General features: G+C 38.2%; 5 protein-coding genes across 6 annotated transcripts; 3 read left to right on the top strand and 2 right to left on the bottom strand.

Annotated features, from left to right (window-relative positions):
• Positions 1-981: 981 nt before the first annotated feature.
• Positions 982-2,648, bottom strand: LOC101313985 (pre-mRNA-splicing factor SPF27 homolog). Its single transcript, XM_004299503.1, has 6 exons — positions 2,314-2,648; positions 2,049-2,215; positions 1,861-1,944; positions 1,548-1,617; positions 1,325-1,458; positions 982-1,241 (listed from the first exon to the last, which is right to left on the bottom strand). Exons 1-6 carry the CDS (start codon positions 2,572-2,574, stop codon positions 1,193-1,195), a joined length of 765 nt encoding a protein of 254 aa, XP_004299551.1. The 5' UTR covers positions 2,575-2,648; the 3' UTR covers positions 982-1,192.
• A 4,191-nt stretch (positions 2,649-6,839) lies between these two features.
• LOC101296780 lies at positions 6,840-7,334 on the top strand. Its single transcript, XM_004301214.1, has one exon. It carries the CDS (start codon positions 6,840-6,842, stop codon positions 7,332-7,334), a length of 495 nt encoding a protein of 164 aa, XP_004301262.1.
• Positions 7,335-10,055: 2,721 nt separating this feature from the next.
• LOC101296492 (expansin-A25-like) lies at positions 10,056-10,943 on the top strand. The gene is made up of 2 exons (XM_004301213.1): positions 10,056-10,191; positions 10,321-10,943. Exons 1-2 carry the CDS (start codon positions 10,056-10,058, stop codon positions 10,941-10,943), a joined length of 759 nt encoding a protein of 252 aa, XP_004301261.1.
• A 349-nt stretch (positions 10,944-11,292) lies between these two features.
• LOC101313513 (peroxisome biogenesis protein 3-2-like) lies at positions 11,293-14,873 on the bottom strand. 2 transcript variants are annotated; one of them, XM_004299502.1, is made up of 7 exons: positions 14,592-14,873; positions 14,173-14,337; positions 13,879-14,063; positions 13,614-13,744; positions 12,498-12,625; positions 12,023-12,250; positions 11,293-11,781 (listed from the first exon to the last, which is right to left on the bottom strand). In XM_004299502.1, the coding sequence occupies exons 1-7, from the start codon at positions 14,603-14,605 to the stop codon at positions 11,535-11,537; spliced, it is 1,098 nt and encodes a 365-aa protein (XP_004299550.1). In that variant the 5' UTR covers positions 14,606-14,873; the 3' UTR covers positions 11,293-11,534. The 2 variants fall into 2 exon arrangements, with proteins under 2 accessions (XP_004299550.1, XP_004299549.1); XM_004299501.1 differs by lacking the exon at positions 14,592-14,873 and having other exon boundaries at positions 14,173-14,354.
• Positions 14,874-15,655: 782 nt separating this feature from the next.
• LOC101313214 (guanine nucleotide-binding protein subunit beta-like protein-like) lies at positions 15,656-17,746 on the top strand. The gene is made up of 2 exons (XM_004299500.1): positions 15,656-16,593; positions 17,497-17,746. The coding sequence occupies exons 1-2, from the start codon at positions 15,715-15,717 to the stop codon at positions 17,596-17,598; spliced, it is 981 nt and encodes a 326-aa protein (XP_004299548.1). The 5' UTR covers positions 15,656-15,714; the 3' UTR covers positions 17,599-17,746.
• Positions 17,747-20,515: the final 2,769 nt, after the last annotated feature.

The raw sequence follows: 20,515 nt of genomic DNA, 5'->3' as shown, positions 1-20,515 counted from the left end.
CAACCATATTCTGCTTCCTACGTACAAGGATATCGAAGCTGGGAAACCCTTCATATTAATACTTCATGTATTATGGTCTTGATACATGACCTAGTGGTGACAACAACACAGGATCCATTAAGCTCTTTGAGATCATTACAGCTAAATTCAGAAAAATCCGAGTAAGCCGATAACATATTGGAACAACTAAGAAAAGCTCCGAGTTAGCCAATAACATAACATATCAGCCACTCATCCAGAAAGCTGTATCCATTCCAGCTATGTGAATCAAGGCTAACATTTGCGTAATTCCAACTTCCATGTCTTCAAACAGAACCTGTTTACAATTCTAATGGTCAAATAAGCCATCAGACTGTATTATCATATCAGTACCTTAATACTTCAAAAACTTGTCATAATCCTAATTAACATGTGCATTAGCACTGCTTCATTTAAGACAGAAGGTCTCAACATCAACTATGGTCATTATAGATTTATAGAAGCTTGATTCTCAAAAGCATATAGTGAGTAATTAAAACTCATCACGAAACTTCAAATGCAAACCAAGGCCAACTTCCAATATTAAGCAACTTAGAGCCATAAACCTTTCATGAATTTTACTCTTATCCTTATTTCTGAGAGCAAAAACATAGCCAAGTTGTCAGGTGACAACAAAAAACTTCTGTGTTCACATTGTGGATCCTGGACTGCTAAAGGGATCTAGAGAGACCTTCTTCACACTAAGTAAAAGTTGTTCATTATATTTGCAATGGATGAGCCACAACAATGTACCATATAGGCATGACCTAGACATCTAACATTAGAGTTGTCATGTCCTTGCAGATGAAGTATCATCATATACAATAGCACTGTACCATTTAGGTATATGGTACTACTATTTTCCCAATGACTCGCCTAAGGAAAGAAATGAAAAAGAAAGAACTAAATCTTCAAGATTTGGAAAGCAAACTTGTAAGATTGGATAGGTTGGACAGATCCATTGACTGGGAGATGCAAACAATCAATTCTTTAAGATTACATTTGAAACCCAAAGGAAAAAATTCCAACATAATCATGAAGAAACATAATATTACATATCATTTCCGGACCCTATGTAGGTGACAATTTGAATAACAACACTGAACTATATTAAAAAAACAAAGACACATGATGACAGAGCTGTAGCACCAAATCTGATTCAAAGCATACCTCCTCATTCAGAATTCAACAAGCCATTCTCCGTTGGTCTGAAGTCCCAGCCTCTGAAATCAGTATTTACCAATTAGTTGCAAACTAAACAAATCAATGAGAGAGAAAATATACCAGAAAGGAAATGGAAGATTACCTCTCTGCTGCTTCCTTTTTGAGTTCATCTATGCAATTCTCAAGAGTAGCACACGCGGCTTGAATTTCTATGTTCTTCAGAGAAAGTTCCTTCCATTGTGCGTGCAAAGCATTAAGCTCATATGCAGTGTTTTGCTGCTCAACAATGAAGATAAATTCACCAATCAAACTACAAGAAAGCATCTAGATCAAATAAGGGATGCAGAGTAAGAAAGTTGAATCACCTGATGTTCTTTCCTTTCACGATTCACAGTTCCAATCATTTGAGAGCGCTCATGAGTTAATTTCTGCAATCTGCATAGATCAATGCAATTGTAAAATAACAGCATGGACATGTCAAGTACTATCAAATGCATGTTGCAAGAAACTAGTACTTGTTTGCAAGGAAAAAAAAAAAAAAAAAAAAAAAAATACATAGTTAAACTTCAATATGTCATAAGTGACAGACTCTCATCCAGAGAATATCAATCTACACAATTATTATGATCGAGTAAATCCAAAGTTCCGATTTCGTATACCAAAAATAGTAACACAAACCTTGACAAAAGCGATTGCAAAACATTGTTGTACTTAATCCAGGCGTCAGGGCCATACTTATCCATCAGCTCCAAATTCTCCAACCTGAAAACCAGTCACTCAATCCATCACAATCCAAGTCAAACATATAAATACACAATCCAATACAAGGCATTCATATCGATACGCATTGCTCAGACTTAGATTACCTGATGACATTGTGCTGCGAATAGCACTGAGCTTTCTGAAGAGCCTGCCTCCAAGCAGCTTCATCACTCCTCTTCGGCATCTCCGCCTTATCTCTCGAGAAATCAAGAATCACCGGAGGCTTTGAAGCTCTCACGCGGTCGTACTCTCTCGCCAGAACTGGATTATTCTGAGTCCATTCAAATTGAAATCACAAAGCTATTCAAAACCCTAGGAGATAAATTCGAAATTTGAAACCCTAGCGAGAGCTGTGTGTGTGTTACTGACCTTGAAATCGGGCTTGGCGAGCGGAGGCAAGTCTTTGAGGAAATCGGCAGGCTTTTTGGAGCTGCGACGGAGCTCCTCCTCCACCATGAGGTCGACTTCGTTCTTGACGGCGGCGCTGGAGTAGTAGTCTTCGTCGATGTACGGCAAGGCGTCGATGATCTCGGCGTTGGTTAAGGGGCCAGGCCACGACGGGCCTTGCGGCGGAGCTTCTAACATTAAGATTTCGTTGCTGGCGGCGCCGGTGGCGGTGGCGTTAGCCATTGCTGTGAGCTGTGGGGAGTGCCGGAGAGAGTTTTGGGGATTTTGGGGAGAGAGGGAAAAGTGGTGAGCTGAAGCGCGCCGTTTGAACCCGACCCGTTTTAGACGACGTTTAGTTATATTGGCGTTATGGGCTTTCCTTACATTCATTCTGTATTGTGATAAGCCCAATGGTTTTTACAGAATTGTCAAGATTAATTGTAAAATCGTACATTATGATTGTAAAATATGTACATATAGTAAATTACTATAAAGTTACTAATCAAATTTCAGTTTACAAATACATCATTTACATAATATCTTACACATTTAAGGACAAAAATTAACAAATTAGGACAAATTGATGTCCACATGCTATCTGTCACTACACATTTTACGAAACTACCCTTAATCACATATTCTACTGCTGCTACTGTCGACTAGGATGCCTGTCGCTGCTACTGCCGACTGGATGCCAACTTTGAAATCTGCTACTACCTAATAATAGGACGCTGTTACTGCTGCTGCTACTAGATTCGAAATTTACATTTCCAATAGATCTAAACAGTAGCAGCGAATTAACCCTCCCAATAAATCTTGTAGTAGCAGCAAATTCCCTCCAACATATCTAAACAGTAGCATCAAATTTACTTTACCCACAGATCTTGCAATAGCAGCAAATTTAACTTTCTGACCAATAGCAAAAAATTCTCTCTAATAGCAGCAAATTCTCTCTAACAGTAGCAGTAAATTTACTTTTCCAACAATAGCAGCAAATTTACCTTTCCAACAGTAGCAGCGAAATCATCTGTCCAAACAGTAGCAGTGAAATCATCTGTCCAAACAGTAGCAACGCCTTGTAGCAGGCAAATAAGGACAGTAGCAGCACCGCCTTGTAGGTAAATAAAGACAATAGCAGCACCACCTTGTAGCTGTCGATAAAAACACGACCGACGACAGATTCCGTCTTTAGGGCAAGCTCCTCCCCACATTATCGCGAAAGGATATCAACGGTCTTCTCCACGATGCCGGTCGACTCCTTAGACACAATCGGCAGCCATGTCTGGTGACACAAGACGATGAGTTCGTCGTTCAAGGCGCTCGCTGCCATGGAAGATGAAGGTGTGGTGATGGAGGTGCGGCATATCAAATCGTGTCATGGATTGAAATTGTGATGATGAGATCTGCTAGAGAGAGAGAGAGAGAGAGAGAGAGAGAGAGCATGGATAGAATGTGATGANAGAGATACTAGTAGATNAAGAGAGAGANAGAGAAGAGAGCATGATGAATGTGATGATGAGATGATNTGGTAGATTAGAGAGAGAGAGAGAGAGAGAGAGAGAGAGAGAGAGAGAGAGAGAGAGAGAAGAAGAAGAAGAAGAAGAAGAAGAAGAAGAAGAATCAAAACGTTGGAATGAGAGAAGGAAACGGAGTGAGAGTGGTATCTGGTGTAATTTTATTAGGAAATATAACATTTTGGTCATTTGGATCAGGTCTGCTATTATTTGGTTTTGGGCTTGAGGCCCATGTCCTAATTTGTATAAAAATTATTACAAGTAGGTTTTTGTGTTTTTAAATTTAGTCATGTGCTACTATGTAATTTTCTCATGTACATATGTTGATCTATCTTATTACAAATTTGGTTAGGACGTGTTTTAGGTTGTTTTTCTTCCCATTAGTTTTGAGTTTGGCTCATCTTTTTCGTCTTAATTCTTAAAGGAGTTGCAAATTGTGATCCAATTCGACTAGTTATTAATCCTTATGATAAAACAGCTTGATGCCTATTTTCAAACAAAATCTTTTGTGAGTAATATTGACATGATCGAATCAGTTGAAGAAATTACATAATGAACAAGCTTAAGGTTTGATCGAAGTTGTTGAGATTCTAGCGTAATCTAGTGGATATTATTAGAAATTTAAAGCTGAAACCTATAATAATGTTTGAATTTGCTAACAAATGAGGTTAGTTTCACACACTTCCACTTCCACCATGTTATTTGCAATAGAAATTCTGTGTGGTAAATTACCATGCAAATTTGATACGCATCATATGTTGAATTTTGAGTTGGTTATTCTCTTATTGTTTTTTTTTTCTTTTTTTGGAAATAAGAAATTCATTAGGAGATGAAGCTCAACGGAGCCCTAACTAGAGGCCCAAAGTACAAACACGTATAAGGATTGGAAATCCTTGCACTAAATTAAAGAGATAGCAAAACGAAAAAACCTTAATATGGAAAGAAACTATCCACAGCCGCTATTTAAGTCGTTAAAGACAAATGGCACGAGAATCAATCATTTTGGAGATTAGAGCCATATGGAGATATGTTTCTCTTCAGCCCATCCCAATGGATCCCCACTTTGCTTGGCAAGCATAGCTGTATGATGGGCAGCTTGATGGACTGATATGGGAATCAGTTCCATTGACAACGATCAAAGAATGTATACGGAGTATCTTTGTTGTTTTGCCATATCCAATTGGTTTCTCCAACGTCCCACAACAAAAGATAGTTATAGGGGAATGGAAACCAAACTAACGAGCTAGGCATAGCTTTGTGGACTCGGAAAGATAAAGGTTTTAAAAGACAAGTAGACAACCAAATTAAACTAGTGATTGTATTCGTAGATCATCCTCATACAGCTTTCGTGAACTTTCCCTATTGTGATACTAGCCGGTCTGTTATGAGTGATGCCAGTCATGGCATCTAAGCCTGTTTTAGATTGTTGTGGTAATAATTCATTTTTGAACTAGTTAAAGACAACTAATACTTGTTCAGAAGACGTTTTGCGAAGCCTAATATATGCATCAATCACTACCAAATATGTAATTTTTGCCCGAGTCAGAAATATTCTCACAAACCAATTAATAGATTCTATAAGATCGATCTTATTTGTACTTCATTCCATTATCATTATAATGAAGTTAAATAACTGAGAGTATTAATATTGGATCGGAGGAGCTAGCAGTCATGAGATCATGTTGTCTACGATTTTATTGTCTTTGCAATTTGCATATACAATTAACTGTTCACTAATTTACACAAGTAATCTATTGAAGTTGTTGAGAAACATAAGGTAATGGAATAGCCGGCCAAGTAATTCTCAGTCACGCATATATCCGACATTTAGTAGGATTTGGTCAGATTTGTTGAAACCAATCAACGATACTGATGCAATACTGCTAATTTGCTTGTACATAGATATAATGGATATAGCTAACACAGTAAAATTGATCAGTCGTAATCTTGAGTCTTTTTTTTCTTATAAACTAGTTAAATAAGTAGACCAATCGATCGAATAGGTTGTTTATCAAACTTTTCTTTTACTAATCAGCGATGCTAAAGCGTTCTCCTATACACGTTCTCTAATTAAGTATGCAATGCTACTAATTAATTTGCTTTTTCACAAATAACCCCGACTAACAAACGAAAATCTTCTATGACAATGTTCAAGTGTTAGCTTAATACAAGAAGCACAGGTTTGGCATGGCGAATTTGAGCTCTTTTTACCTAGGGTGAAAGAACACAACTGAAATGACACTGCCAGTTTGAAAGGACAACAACTGATGATATTTGATTGGACTGAGGATCTTTGCATGCTTAACCATTGCGACGATACAGCTGATTACGATATTGTTTTCGTGCTCTATCGTCGAAACAAGTTCCAATCGACTTCGGCAGCAAAGATCGCTAGTATCTGGCCGAGTTGGAAAGAGAAGTCCTAGATGACATGTTACCATAATACCATTCATGTAAATTTGAATTTGGATTACATTCAACAACCCGTTCTTTTCATATACGTATTCAGATTATAAGTCCTAATCCGGCCAGTGAGCCTAATTCAAATCATTGTTAAGAGAGGATATGGATTAATGTCCGGATCCAAGTTACATTTATATATATATATTCCTCTAGCTAGGTCCTAACGCTACCAAACGCTAAACTAGTCATACTCTTATTAGCTCCAAGTTAAAGAACTGCACGTACGCTCAATTGAATAGCGGAGAAGATCTACCATGGATGATCAAGGTAGTAAATAATTAATCGCTTATGTCATGTTCTTCATTATGCAAATTAACATATCTAATTTGTTAATCTGCACATATAAATCTCTAGCTAGCGAGTTCAAGTTACTTATGACTAATTAAGAGTTACAATATATGTACAGATTCCGACCCGCCTGTCATCGTGACCGCCTGCTGTTTCCTTTGTATCGCCGTCATCGCACTCGTTTTTTTTATACTTTGGGAAGTTATCCCAGATATCCGTAATTTCAGACCAGATGACATAAAGATGGCTGTAACTCATGCCTCCCTCACCGATGAGTACTTCAACATAACTAACTCCTCCTCCAACAACAACTACTACAATCTCGAGCTCAACATCACCATTCGAAACCCCAACAAGTATTTCGGCATCGACTACGACAAGGGTCAAATCGTCGCAGACTACCACAACACGTCTTCTTTGGCCAACATTGCCGACTTTCAGCAACCGCCAAAGAACATGACTCTTCTGACGCCGTCGTTCAAACTGCAGCGGGATACTAGCATCACTGATGATGCAGCGTGGTCCGGGAAAGGGAATCACTACGACATTCTGATCAGGCTTTACTTTCCAAAGACGTTCAAGACCGTCACCTGGTGGAGGCGCGATTCCGAGAGCTGCTCTCTTATGTTCACATGTGACTTGAAGCAGGTTCCCTTGCAGAATGGATCACAATCTGTGACTACTGCTTTTAATTCTACCAAGTGCCAATCTCGTTATACATATAGTTATTTTTGTTAGTTCCATCTTAGATGAAGTCTATACGATATATACTCTTGATGATAGGCCATCAATAACGTAGATATTACGTGTGTTTTGCTCATGCTAAATTTTTTTGCAGACTGTACGTACATGTAAATACTTCTTCTTTTGTTTCCCAGTTTCCAATCTCATTCTCATTGTAGGAATTTGGAAATCAATTCACAATTATGTCTTGAGATTATGACCCAGAACCAAACAAGTTGTCTCCGCACGAATTCAAAACAATCTTTCCATTCTTCTTCCCCATTTTCATTCACAATTACCTGTCAATTCTTCTTCTAATTCTTAAATTTTCTTCGATTCCCAGTTTCCAATCTCATTATTCTCATCGTAGGCAATTCACAATTATGTCTTGTCAGTCTTGATCGAGCTTTAGGTGAACAAGTCGATCGTCCCCGAATTCACAATCTTTCGATTCTTCTTCTCCTTTGCCCTAGCCTGCATGAGAGATGAGACACGCATTGAAGACGGGGAGACGATGACTCCTCCTTTATTATGTTTTTAATTTTTCATTTTTTTAATGGTGGACCCCTCCTTTCCGTATAGGCCCATCATGGCTTGATTGCCTAGCGGTGCTTCATATCCGCCTTAGCCCGCTTTGGCCCAATTCGCAACTAATTTTTTACTTTTCCTTCTTTTAATGATGGACCCCCTTCCCGTAGAGACTCACCCCGCATCAACCGCCTAGAGACGGCTCATATCCGCTTAGCCCGCTTAGGCCCAATTCGTAACATTTTTTTTTTTCCAGCCAAAAATGGCGACCGGCAATAATTACAAGGCAAAGAGGGGCGGGGAAGCCATTCTTTTTAGAGAAAATGCAGGTGCCGAACACAGACGCCTCCTCCTCATCCTAAGAAGATGGAGCGTATTCTTCGTCGTTTCTTGCTCTGTGTCATATAGAGTTGTCATATGTATTCATCTTATCAAGTCTTCAGTTTCGGTGGAAACTGTTAAGAGACTTTGTACGTACTTATGTATATTACTGACTACAACTAACAACTATATGAATCGAGCAAACATATCATAGTAAAAAATGGTCAAGTTCTAAATTCTTTTGATTTCTCTACATATAACAACTTTGTTTTTAATACGTACACAAATTAATTTTGATCTCCCAAATATCACGTATTTTGAATAATGTGAGAATACTAGCTAGTCTTTTTTGCTTTGCCATATCGGATTGGTTTCTCCAACATCACACAACAAAATACAGTGAAAAACAATTTATAGACATAGCTTTGTGAACGGGTAAGAGAGAGGTTTTAGGACAACCAAACTCGACTACTCGTGATTGCACCAGTAGAACATTTTCATACAGCTTCCATGAGCTTTCCCATTCTCCTAGCTACAATATGTTCTTGGTGATGGCGGTGAGATCTAAGCTGCATGTTCTTTCTTGTGCATATATAATTCATTTCCAAACAAATTAGAGGCAACTGATACTTGCTTGCTGAGAAGACATGCAGTTGCATATATATCAATCACTAGCTACCAAATAATTGATCAAACTATGATGCATTTTTCATGGGTCAAAACTCATCTCAGAAATTAACCAATGGATTCCATATATATGATTGTATTTGTATTTCATTCCATTTTATAACAGGACTACATATATAGCTAGATGATTTATTTGAGTATATATGAGCCAAAAATGCATGGTGACAGCTTAATGTATATCCCTAGAAGTAATGAAATTAAACAGTTGAGATCATTAATCTTGGGGAGCAGAGATGAAATCCAGCTATGATTTTAATATCATTGCAAATGTTTCAAGAATTTTGTAAATTTATGATATATAGACATGTCAATATATCACTAATTTACGCGAGTGATTCGTTTAGCTTGTTGAGAAACTTAAGATAATATTAGACAAACAAGTAATTAAATCTTTCAATCATGTCCGGCAGATTTAATTAAATTTATTAAAACTATATATGTCCGGTACATAGTCAGTTGGCTCAATTCATTTTCTAATCCACACTAGAAATATGTTCTTCATAGTATAGGCTAGGTGAATGTAAAATATCAAACTGATCAGGCAATCTGTCTCAAGCAAAGCCAATGGAGGTAGCTAACGCAGTAAATATATCAGTCATATCTAGTAGCATTCAATCCAAATTTCGACTGAATGCATCATATATTAGTTCATCTCCAACATCTCATGATAAAAGATCCCGATGGAAACCTTCGATTCATTTGCATGAGTTAATTCTTTCATGTTTAATTACCTGAGAGGTTTCAGGCACACTATCAAACTAATGATAGATTGTATTTGTAAGCCGCTTTTCATGCGATGTACATGAATTTTCTCATTCTCTTATGTGCGATACCAAGTCATAATCTGTTACGGTGGACAGTACTACGTTATGGCCTTCAAGCATCTTATTCTTGTGCGAGATAATTCATCTTATCTAAAATAAAGCTTGAAGTTGTTGAGAAACTTAAGCCAATTGGATATTACTGACGCATGCAGTAAAAATCAGTCTTATGGATTCAGTCAAAACTTTGAATTTTTTTTCTGAACTAAATAAGTAGATCAATGGAATAAGTTCTATTTCAAACTTTTGTTTAACTAATCACCGATGCTAATGCGTTCTCCCATGTATGTTATAAGCATGCAATGCTACTAGTTTGTTTGGAATAAGTTCTATTTCAAACTTTAGTTAGCCCCTACTAACATCTTTTGTTAAAGCTGACATGCCTGCTCTCCAGTCCTGTTTCGTCAGAGTGATGGTTGTTCTCAACTTAGGCATGGCTGCAGCCGGCCTTCAGCGTGGTTGGCAGCATGCTACTGCAACGTTTTACGGCGATATTAATGGTGATGAAACCTTACGTAAGTTCTCCACATATTTGTTATTTGCTTTTCATCTTGTAAATAAGTAGGCTAATGGAAATTAGAAAAAGTTTACCAAATCATATAACTCTTGAACTACACTTACGTAGCTTGAGTTTTCTACGGCAGAGGGAGCTTGTGGATATGAAAATGTTATTAAACAAGGGTACGGGCTTCAAACAACAGCATTAAGCGAGGCATTGTTCAACAAAGGACGTACTTGCGGAGCTTGTTTCCAAATAGTGTGTTACTCTTCAAAATGGTGTAAGAACGGTGCGGGAGCAATCCGAGTCACAGCTACCAACTACTGCCCTCCAAGCTACGATGAGAAAGCTCCTTGGTGCAACCAACCTCGCAAGCACTTCGATCTATCCATGCCTATGTTCTTGAACATTGCAGAATACAAAGCAGGAATTGTGCCGGTTCTCTATCGCCGAGTTAAGTGCCGAAAGAATGGTGGTATTAGGTTTCTGTTGAAGGGAAATCAAGGTTGGTTGCTTGTGCTAGTGTACAATGTTGGTGGTGATGGACAGGTTGTTGGTGTGAAGATAAAGAGTTCAAGGACTGATTGGATACAAATGGAACGTAATTGGGGGGTAAACTGGCAGGTAGTCGGCGATACAGTGCCGAAGTTACAGGGGCAGAGCTTGTCTTTCCAAGTTACCGCAAGGAATGGTCGAATGGTGCAGTCGGACAATGTCGTCCCGAAGGGTTGGCAACTGGGGAAGACATACGAGGGAAGAAACTTTTAGTAATTAATCTGAATCAACACAGAATGCTGCAGTTGGGTTTAGGGTTTTAGTTGTAGTTCATCATGGTGCAGTCCTTCCTGAGACAGTTAGGATTCTTGATCATGGAACTACCAATTGTAACTCGTTATCAGCTTTTACGTACTAGTTCTTGTAGTTTTCTGTAACTTATGAGGTTCTAGTTCAAGTAGCATGATCTGAGATTCATTTGCCATCTCCAAGATGCTCCAATGTACTTGTGTTTTTACTTCATTATAGATAGATTTTATGCTCATTAAGCTGAAAGATAATACATGGAACTATCAGCTGATCAGGCATGTAACAGAGACGACGAAGATGCAACTTCATATTTGGTACCACAAACACCATATATCTAATATATTAGATGGTACAGTACAACAAAAGATTATAGATGAAACGTAGTAGTACAAAGATAAATCACACTGCAGTAATCCTAATCTCTATCTATTATTGCCTTTCAAATTTCTGACTTTTGAGTACTTAAAACCAAAATGCGATTAGCATATTTTCCATTGCTGCCTCCGTAAGGAAATGAACAATCACTTTAAAAAGGAACTAGTGTCTGTTTCTAGCCTATGAGATCTGCATCTGTGAATATATGAGAGTAAAAAAGAGCTCAACTTCTGGTACATTTAGAATGATCTGTCTGAATTTGCTTGATTCTCCAAGGAGTGTTGGCCCCATCTGTGCAACTCTTGCCAAAACTTTCGCGAGAGGTGTTCCTGACGATAGATCACCTCCAGATTGAGCACCCATATCTACTACCACAGTATCCACCACTGCTCTCAATGCCATCTCAGCAATATTCCCAAATTCACCACTGCAAGAGAAAACACAACATCATAGATCATCCACTGATGCAATAAAGAAACAATGAGAGAGAGAAAGGAACATGAGGGATAACTTGTATTCTACTTATTAAAGTTCATGAAAGAACTCGGGATTTAGTAAACCCAGAATATCAAAGTAATCTATGACATTAACAATATCATGCAATTATCTTCACAGTTTATTTCTATCATCAATAGCAGAGTATTGCACTCAAAAAGCCACAAACATACCTTGATATCACTGACCGTGTCTCCAACGTAAGTTGTTCAAATTTGGTGACATCCGGAAGAACTGTGCTATCACTGCTGAAGGCCGTCGCTAGTTCGGCCCAACGAGCATCCTCAGGCATCAAGTAGTTCACCCAGTGATGGGGACTTCCTGTGCCCATGAACTTGTCAAGTATTTGCATAATAGTATCACGGAGAACTGCGGTATTGAATCGATCGGTTAGCTGCTTTCTGCACATGACCATATTTTCCAAGACGGTCAGTAAGATTTCTATACCTAGAAAATCTGATGCATCTTCAGCAAAAGTCCCTGAGCATTTACTATGGTGGGTGCTAGTGAGACTGAAGTTGTTCTATATATTCCAACTTAGGAGTGCTCATAAAGTTATGGTAGTTTCAACTTTCAAGTATAAAAACTTATTGCCAATAGATTCAATGCTTGGACATTGACCACTATAGATGGTACAACAAAGCTTACCCATTAAGAACTTCTATTGCTGCTGCCTGGATATGTAGAATTAAAGAAGGCATGCCATAAGTGGACAGATAATCAGAACTTGCTAGAAACTTCTGTTGGTCGTCCCTATCAATGAGTTCAGCATCCTCCTGTAAACATACATACAAAAACACATTATATCCAAGAGTAATTTAAGGTTCACATTGCAGAAGGCCTAATATAAGTGGTATTACAAATTAGCACAGATGTGACTGAGTAAAGACTGAGCCAGATAAGAACATATGATATAAAACTGTGCAAAGTCCTAAAGCAGTCAGTCAATGGGTAAGAGTTTATACAAGTAACAATGCTATATTTAATATTTTAGAGGCATCAATCAGACAGTCACAAACTCACAACTTAAAATCATGCTATATTTAACATTTAAACAAGCATCATCCATGACACTGACATACAGTTCAGTAATGCAGACCCTCAAGAAAGGCTAAAGAACACCAGGTAGCCAACCACAAACAAATTAAAAGGCAGGTGACCACACTCTACAGCCAATATCCCGATGTAAGAGAAGAAATCACTACAATTTGTAGGTAGAAGAAGACAGATTATTAGAATTTCTTACACAAAGCATAAGAGCAAGTCTAGAAATATGTCAATCACACTTCACCTCCCATTCTCCCATATCGATATCCAACCCGTTCTATCTCCCAGCAACACAGCCTGATCTTTCCTATTCCAAAATTCTTCTGGTAAGATTTCTAAAAGAGCTTCTCCAAAAGATCTATCTAACATCTCCTTAATGACATTGACAATTAGGGAAGACTACCGCCATCCTATTTAGTCTTTCAACACCCTAGAATTAGGTGTCATAGTCTGTAACCTTATAACCATGTTTCATCCTATATCACAAAATGGGAGCATAGATTTTAAAGTGGAAAAGGAAGAATTCATTAAATTAAATAAATGAGAAACATTTCAGGTGCATGGATACTAAGTAAGCATGTTCAGCTGCACCAGACTACTTAAGCTGAGAACTATCAGATTCATACTGCAGTTGTAATAGTAACATGATTCCATCAAAGCAAACAAATCTCATGAACTATGGAGCATAAGTAAATTGGGATAGAAATTGGCCCTTACAACTATAAGAGAGCTTCCAAAACCACGTGCAGTATCAATGTATAAATGTCTCCCTAATATATTGACTTGCACTCTAATATACAAGCTAAGCATCGTCATTGCCCACAACGATAACACCATTCTCGTGAAGCCTGGAAAACAACAAGATCCAAAGGTGAGCATATCACAACATCTATATCTGAGCTAAAATCAAAGTTAACACATATAAGCTAATGGAATCCAAAGACGGCAAATTTATCAGTACCAAAGAAGGAAAGATTCTTACTTATAACTTTTAATCTATCCCACAATTCAAGTTTTTCTGGAGACTTCCCCTTCATTTGCATCAACCTTTCTGTGATGTCCGTAGTATCTAACTCTTCTGCTATCCGACTACTCAAATAGTGCATCACGTGAGGTAGCGTAGTTGTATCAGCAATGCTCTGAATGCTCTCGAAATGAGCTTGCATTCTATCAACAAGAACAAAAGATATAACATCAGAAACTAAAAAGCAAGCAGCAAGAGGGACCAACAACCCAAAAATCACAACGAGAAAACGAAACAGGAATAGGTATTTACTTAGCCTTAAGGAGGTCATCACTGCTCTCTTGCTCGCGGGCGAGTTCGGCCTCCAGGTCAGCAAGCCTCTGAGTGTGAGCATTATATAGTTTATACAGTAGATATCCACCTCCTAATACACCAGTTGTAACAAGCACCTTCCTCTTATGCCTCCTCCAAAACCCCCTAATCACAAATGGCATTAGCAAAACTAAAAGTGAAGCAACAAAAGCTAATAAACCCATAAACAATGCAACAAAACCAAATGAACTTCACCAAAACAAGCAAATTCTTATCCATATAAATGTAACAACCTATAACTAGAACAGTTAACAAGCACAATAGAGTCACTAAAACACTACCCACAATCAGAAAACAAACAATTGGAGCCAACCAGCAAAGACCCAGATGACAAAACACTGCGATTTACAAAGCCTAACCTGAAAGAAAGCATCTTTTCTCTGCTAGAAGAGCCAAAACTCCATCACTGCGCCTCAAAATTCAATGGAGCTCAAAGAAAAAGAACACAAGTAGAAAACACGATGAAGAATCGGTGGGCTTTCCGTTTAGGGCAGCACGCGGTCTTGGGAAACCCACCGGGAATGAGGTTGTAACGGTGGGTCCTTCAATTCGAGGGATTTATAGATGGAGATGGCCTTAAAGATTCCCCTTTTATATGAAGTTTATCAGAGAAAGTTTATGCAAAGGCAAGTGGGAATATGGGACCTTTGAGGGGGAAGACCTATAAATCATGGGTCTTGTATAGTATCGCTGTATTTTGTTGTTATCACATTTATGATTTTGTGTAGGACTTTTGCCTATAAGTTGTGCAACTTGTATTATATGGGTTTGGACTTATTTATGGCTATACAATATAGTTTTGTGTATTTATGGCTACCCCCATACTATATAGTCTTTTTTTTCTCAAAAAAATAAAATAAAATAAAAGAAAAAAGAATAGACCATTTACTTGTGTAACACATTATGCAACTTAGGTCAGATGTGTCTTACCTCAATTTTTTTTTTCCTTTTGCGAAACCTTGATTGTATTAGTAGGATGATACGCAACATATATAATCATTCTTGAAACTGTTCGCACTACAAAATTAAATACCGAGAAACACTAAACTGGTCACAGCTTTACACAGAATGTAGAACATGAATTCCGAGTCTAACACTTCATGCTACGTTAATCAAACTCTCTTATGTTCACTTATAATGGGATACACACAACATTTACACTACAAAATTTAAACTGCAAACACTGAAATGGTTACAACCTATAAATTTCTTAACTCACCCGAACCAAAGAACTCACCGTCTTAAAGGCCCAAATAGAAAAAGAAATATCAAAAGGTCCAAACCCTTCAGAAGCAATTATGGGCCTTGAAGTCGAAGAACCCGAAACCTCTCAACCCCGGCCTCTAAGAAAACCCTAATATCCACTGCCCCTTATTTAAGCACACACTCGTTATCATTTTTCCTCTCACGCCTTTTGCTCGCTCTCTCTTTTCCCCCAAAACCCTAGAGCTCTCTCTCTCTCGCCGCCGCCGCCGCCGAGCCATGGGTTCCGAAGGGCTAGTCCTCAAGGGCACCATGAGGGCCCACACCGACATGGTGACCGCCATCGCCATCCCCATCGACAACTCCGAGATGATCGTCTCCGCCTCCCGCGACAAATCCATCATCCTCTGGCAGCTCAACAAGGACGAGAACTCTTACGGCGTCCCCCGCCGCCGCCTCACCGGCCACTCCCACTTCGTCCAGGACGTCGTCCTCTCCTCCGACGGCCAGTTCGCCCTCTCCGGCTCCTGGGACGGCGAGCTCCGCCTCTGGGACCTCGCCCAGGGCGTCTCCGCCCGCCGCTTCGTCGGCCACACCAAGGACGTCCTCTCCGTCGCCTTCTCCATCGACAACCGTCAGATCGTCTCGGCCTCCCGCGACCGCACGATCAAGCTCTGGAACACTCTCGGCGAGTGCAAGTACACCATCCAGGAGCAGGACGGCCACAACGACTGGGTCAGCTGCGTCAGGTTCAGCCCCAACACCCTCCAGCCCACCATCGTCTCGGCCTCGTGGGACCGCACCGTCAAAGTCTGGAACTTGACCAACTGCAAGCTGAGGAACACCCTCGAGGGCCACAATGGCTATGTCAACACCGTGGCGGTGTCTCCTGATGGCTCCTTGTGCGCCAGCGGAGGCAAAGATGGAGTCATTTTGCTGTGGGATTTGGCCGAGGGAAAGAGGCTGTACTCGCTTGATGCTGGTGCCATTATTCATGCTCTGTGCTTCAGCCCCAACAGGTACTGGCTGTGCGCTGCGACTGAGCAGAGCATTAAGATCTGGGATTTGGAGAGCAAGAGCATTGTTGAGGATTTGAAGGTCGATTTGAAGACAGAGGCCGAGAAGACAAAGGAGACCGGCACTGCCAACAAGAAGAAGGTATACTGGTTCCTTTTGTTGTTTGATTAGAATTTTGATTTTAATATTTTTTTGCTTCATGGAAATTGATACCCTGTTGTTGTTTGTGTGTTACTTATCTGATTGGTTTTGAAATGTGTGAATGCCATTTTATTCGCTGAAATGTTGTAGGGAATTGCGATTTGGAAACAATGCTGATCATTTGATTATTGTAGACAATGCAGATTTGTGATCAACTGTCATTTGTTTTGAGTTCCGTTGATATTATGATCCTTATTTCATGTCTTCTTATCAATGACAGATGATTACAAATCAGCATTGTTTCTTGTTGTTATAGCTGTACATACTGATGCTTTGGTTTGAAGTTTTAAAGTTTATAATGCTGAGTTGCAAAAAATTCCAAGTCAAGTTATTTTTGTGTAGTATCATTGCTCTTAGGTGGTGTTAGTCATTTGCTTCTTGTTGTGTTGCACAGTTAATCAAAAGTGGTGTTAGTCATTTGCTTCTTGTTGTGTTGCACAGTTAATCAAAATGTTGATTGTTCTTCATTTGCAAGTGTGTGCTACAAGGATTTCTATAAGTGCAGCCTCTCTTTTTGTTGTGAAGCCTTTTGCACTTGTTATGATCTCACGGTCTATATTTTAAGTGGTTTGTTTCTGTGTTTGTGTGTACATCTGGCAAGTGAATTCTAGTATATCACCTCTGCTTTAGTATTGGGATTATTGATTATCAGATTTGATTTTTCTCAAAAATTATAGTAGGTTTTTTTGTGTGGTGAATACCACTTGTTGTCTGGTTGGTGAAATAGTTCATGAGTTTTCTGCATTCATAGTCCATGGTCAAATTCTTTTGCCTGCATATTTGAAACGATAGGTCTTTGTGATTGTTTCTGTTGGCTTATTTTTTTTTTTCATGTAATTGCAGGTTATCTACTGTACTAGCTTGAACTGGAGTGCAGATGGAAGCACATTGTTCAGTGGATATACCGATGGCGTCATCAGAGTTTGGGGAATCGGCCGCTTCTAGAAAGCTTCTATGGAGAGATCTCTTTTGTTTATCGTTTGTACTGTCAAAGTCTATTTAGGTTTTTGGTTGGTAACTTGGATATTTGGGATTTTATCTCTATGTTGACTATATGGCTTTAACGCCTCGCTATTTTTTGGTTTTCAATTAAGATACTATGTCAGATTTCAAGTTAAGTATCTTTTCAAATTGATGCTGAAATTGCAATCCGTATCACGATTTACATTGGGGTATGATATATTGGACAAGACACCTTAGCTTGTGTTGAAAGAGTTGAAAATAGAGCAATGGTTACGGTGGAATGGTGAGAACACTGAGATTACTCATTACTGGCATTCTATATGGTGTTTTACTAGAAAGATACCTGTGTGTTGCTACGGGATTTTTTGTCAACAAAATTTGTATTCTATATAATGGAATAGGTAGAAATTTAAGAATATGGTTATTGAAAATAGTTCATTCTAAGGAATCAAAAGAATAGCCATTATGATATCATGTTCAGTTAAAATGATAAATCAATATGCTGCTTCATTTTATACATGTATAGAAAACAATTGGAGTTTCAGAGTGATACTACCTAGTTGAGTTTAACTAACCTATCTATACATGATGCAAGCCTAAACCTAAATCCAATGACATATGCTCATTCTTTACTTCTCTATGCCCATCCTAAAGTATGTATCCACAATGCTAGTCTATTTTTTTACCTGCACATATGCTGATAGCCAGATGAATACATTATACTGGAAGTTTATCAGCGTTAATCATTATACAAAGTGAATGTAAATCATATATTACTAGAAGCCAATACATGTTTTGAGGAGACTATGGCATATCTTCATTAAAGCCAGTGCACCACCATTAACTCAAATGCAAAATATATTGTATTGAGTAAAGCTATTCAGACCCAACAAAAAAAAAAACAAAAACAAAACAAAGAGCAATAATCCCATTTTACTATATATTTTTAATGTCTGTCACAGACCACACCAAGAGTAAACCATCTGTGGCAAGAAACATTACTACTCTAGGACACATGCCCTCTTGTTGTATATTTTAGTTTCTTGATTATGTGGTATCTACTTTAGCATTTTGACCAAAGCCAACTAAGTTTATATAAAGAAGCAAAAGAATTAAATGAGGTCTATTAAGAAATTTATATCCATACGTTCAATTATCTACTGTCTTGGTATCTTTAATTATTTGTCATCTCAATACCCCATCTCTATATTGTTGTAAATGTATTTCTCATTCCAGTGTTACACTTTAAGATTTAAGATTCTATAATAACTTATAATCCTCATAGTCCCGGTCTATCTATGAAATTATGAACTTTATCAGAAAGTCCTTCAAGTTCTAGCAGAACTCAATCTTTTGCTTATCGCAAAATGCAAGACTTCAACAGAAAATAAATGGAAACCCTACAGATCTATATATAAAAGAAGGAAACATAAGAAAAGACTAATAAAAGTGCATATATACCAAAGAAAGTCAAGCAACCACAAAAGCAACAAAATTGAGACCAGTAGTTAGCAAGACTCCACATTTTGTTTCATTTTGAATAATCAAACTCCACATAAATCTCAAAACCGATAATTTCCTACAGTAAACGTACATAAAGACTTTACCTCTGTTTTATTTGCGGTATTTAGATCTTTATGCAAGAGTTCTTATGACCATCTTTGGATCGTTGCAATTTTTCTCAAGAATTTGATGAGTCAGTATTGTATTTATTTTTCAGTTTTGTATTTATCTATGCAAGATATCAAACAAATTCATAAACATTTTCACTGGAGATAAAAACTATCAAATGCCATATCCACGGCTTATTGCTTCTGTTAGAACCCACCCCGAATTTCACTCTGAAACCCGAAGTAAATCCTGCGGGGACCACCTCCATGGAAAGTTTACCGAAAAATTCGGCATAACCTCTCTTGAAAATGAACAACCCTTCTTAATAATACCTGCATACACTTCAAAAGAATCCATTTATAATCCTCTACTCCTAGAGCCTTCGTGCTCCCCAAATCACAACACCACCCAAAATTTACTAATCTAAACAAATCTCATATCCAACCATTTATAGGTTCAGAGCAACTCTAACAAGAAGAAAGGAAACAAAATAAATTAACAAGCGGAAGTTATATGATGACTATGCCTCATCTCCATGTACGCTCGACCTCAATTAAGCTAACCTGCAAGCTGGGCATTTTTAAAACGAAGGGCCCAGGGGAAAACATTTGAAACACGTTAGAGTGAGTGGACAAAAACATAAATTTAATGAAAATATTTATGATTTCCCAATTACATTTCCATAGAAAATATGCTGCATGCGACTGCTCAAAAACGCTCAACACAAAAACTGGCAATTTCATGACTAGCTCCGGCCAGTCTCTAAAGCTCAATAAAATACAGCCTCTCAGGCTAAAATAAAATATGTATGTATTACACTCAGTCATATCCCTTGTATGAATTTTCTTGAAACAACAAAGACAAATAGAAAATTCACACAAAGCTACGACGCTTGGGTCTAACGCTCACGTCACACCATAATGGCATTTTACCTCATTATGGTGAAAAAGACGATGTATAAATATATACGAGCATATCCCCTATATAAATTATTATATTTATATAAGGCTACGACGATTGCGTCTAACACTCACGTCGCACCATAATGGAATTTTTACCTCAGTATGGTGGAAAAGCACGTATAGCTAGCTAGCATTCCTTCATATACATATTATTCTCATAATCATTCAAATATGGATATATATATATATATATATATATATATATACATACTCACCGAAAATCTCATTTTCGGTAACTCTTCAAAAATAATAAAAATTGCCAATTGCAAAAGAAGCAATAAATATATGGCTACACCGAAAATCTCATTTCCGGTAACTTTCCAAAT

This window comes from Fragaria vesca, linkage group LG5 (genome assembly GCF_000184155.1).
Source record: "Fragaria vesca subsp. vesca linkage group LG5, FraVesHawaii_1.0, whole genome shotgun sequence".
Taxonomy (NCBI): Eukaryota; Viridiplantae; Streptophyta; class Magnoliopsida; order Rosales; family Rosaceae; genus Fragaria; species Fragaria vesca.
This window is presented reverse-complemented; position numbering and strand designations above follow the sequence as displayed.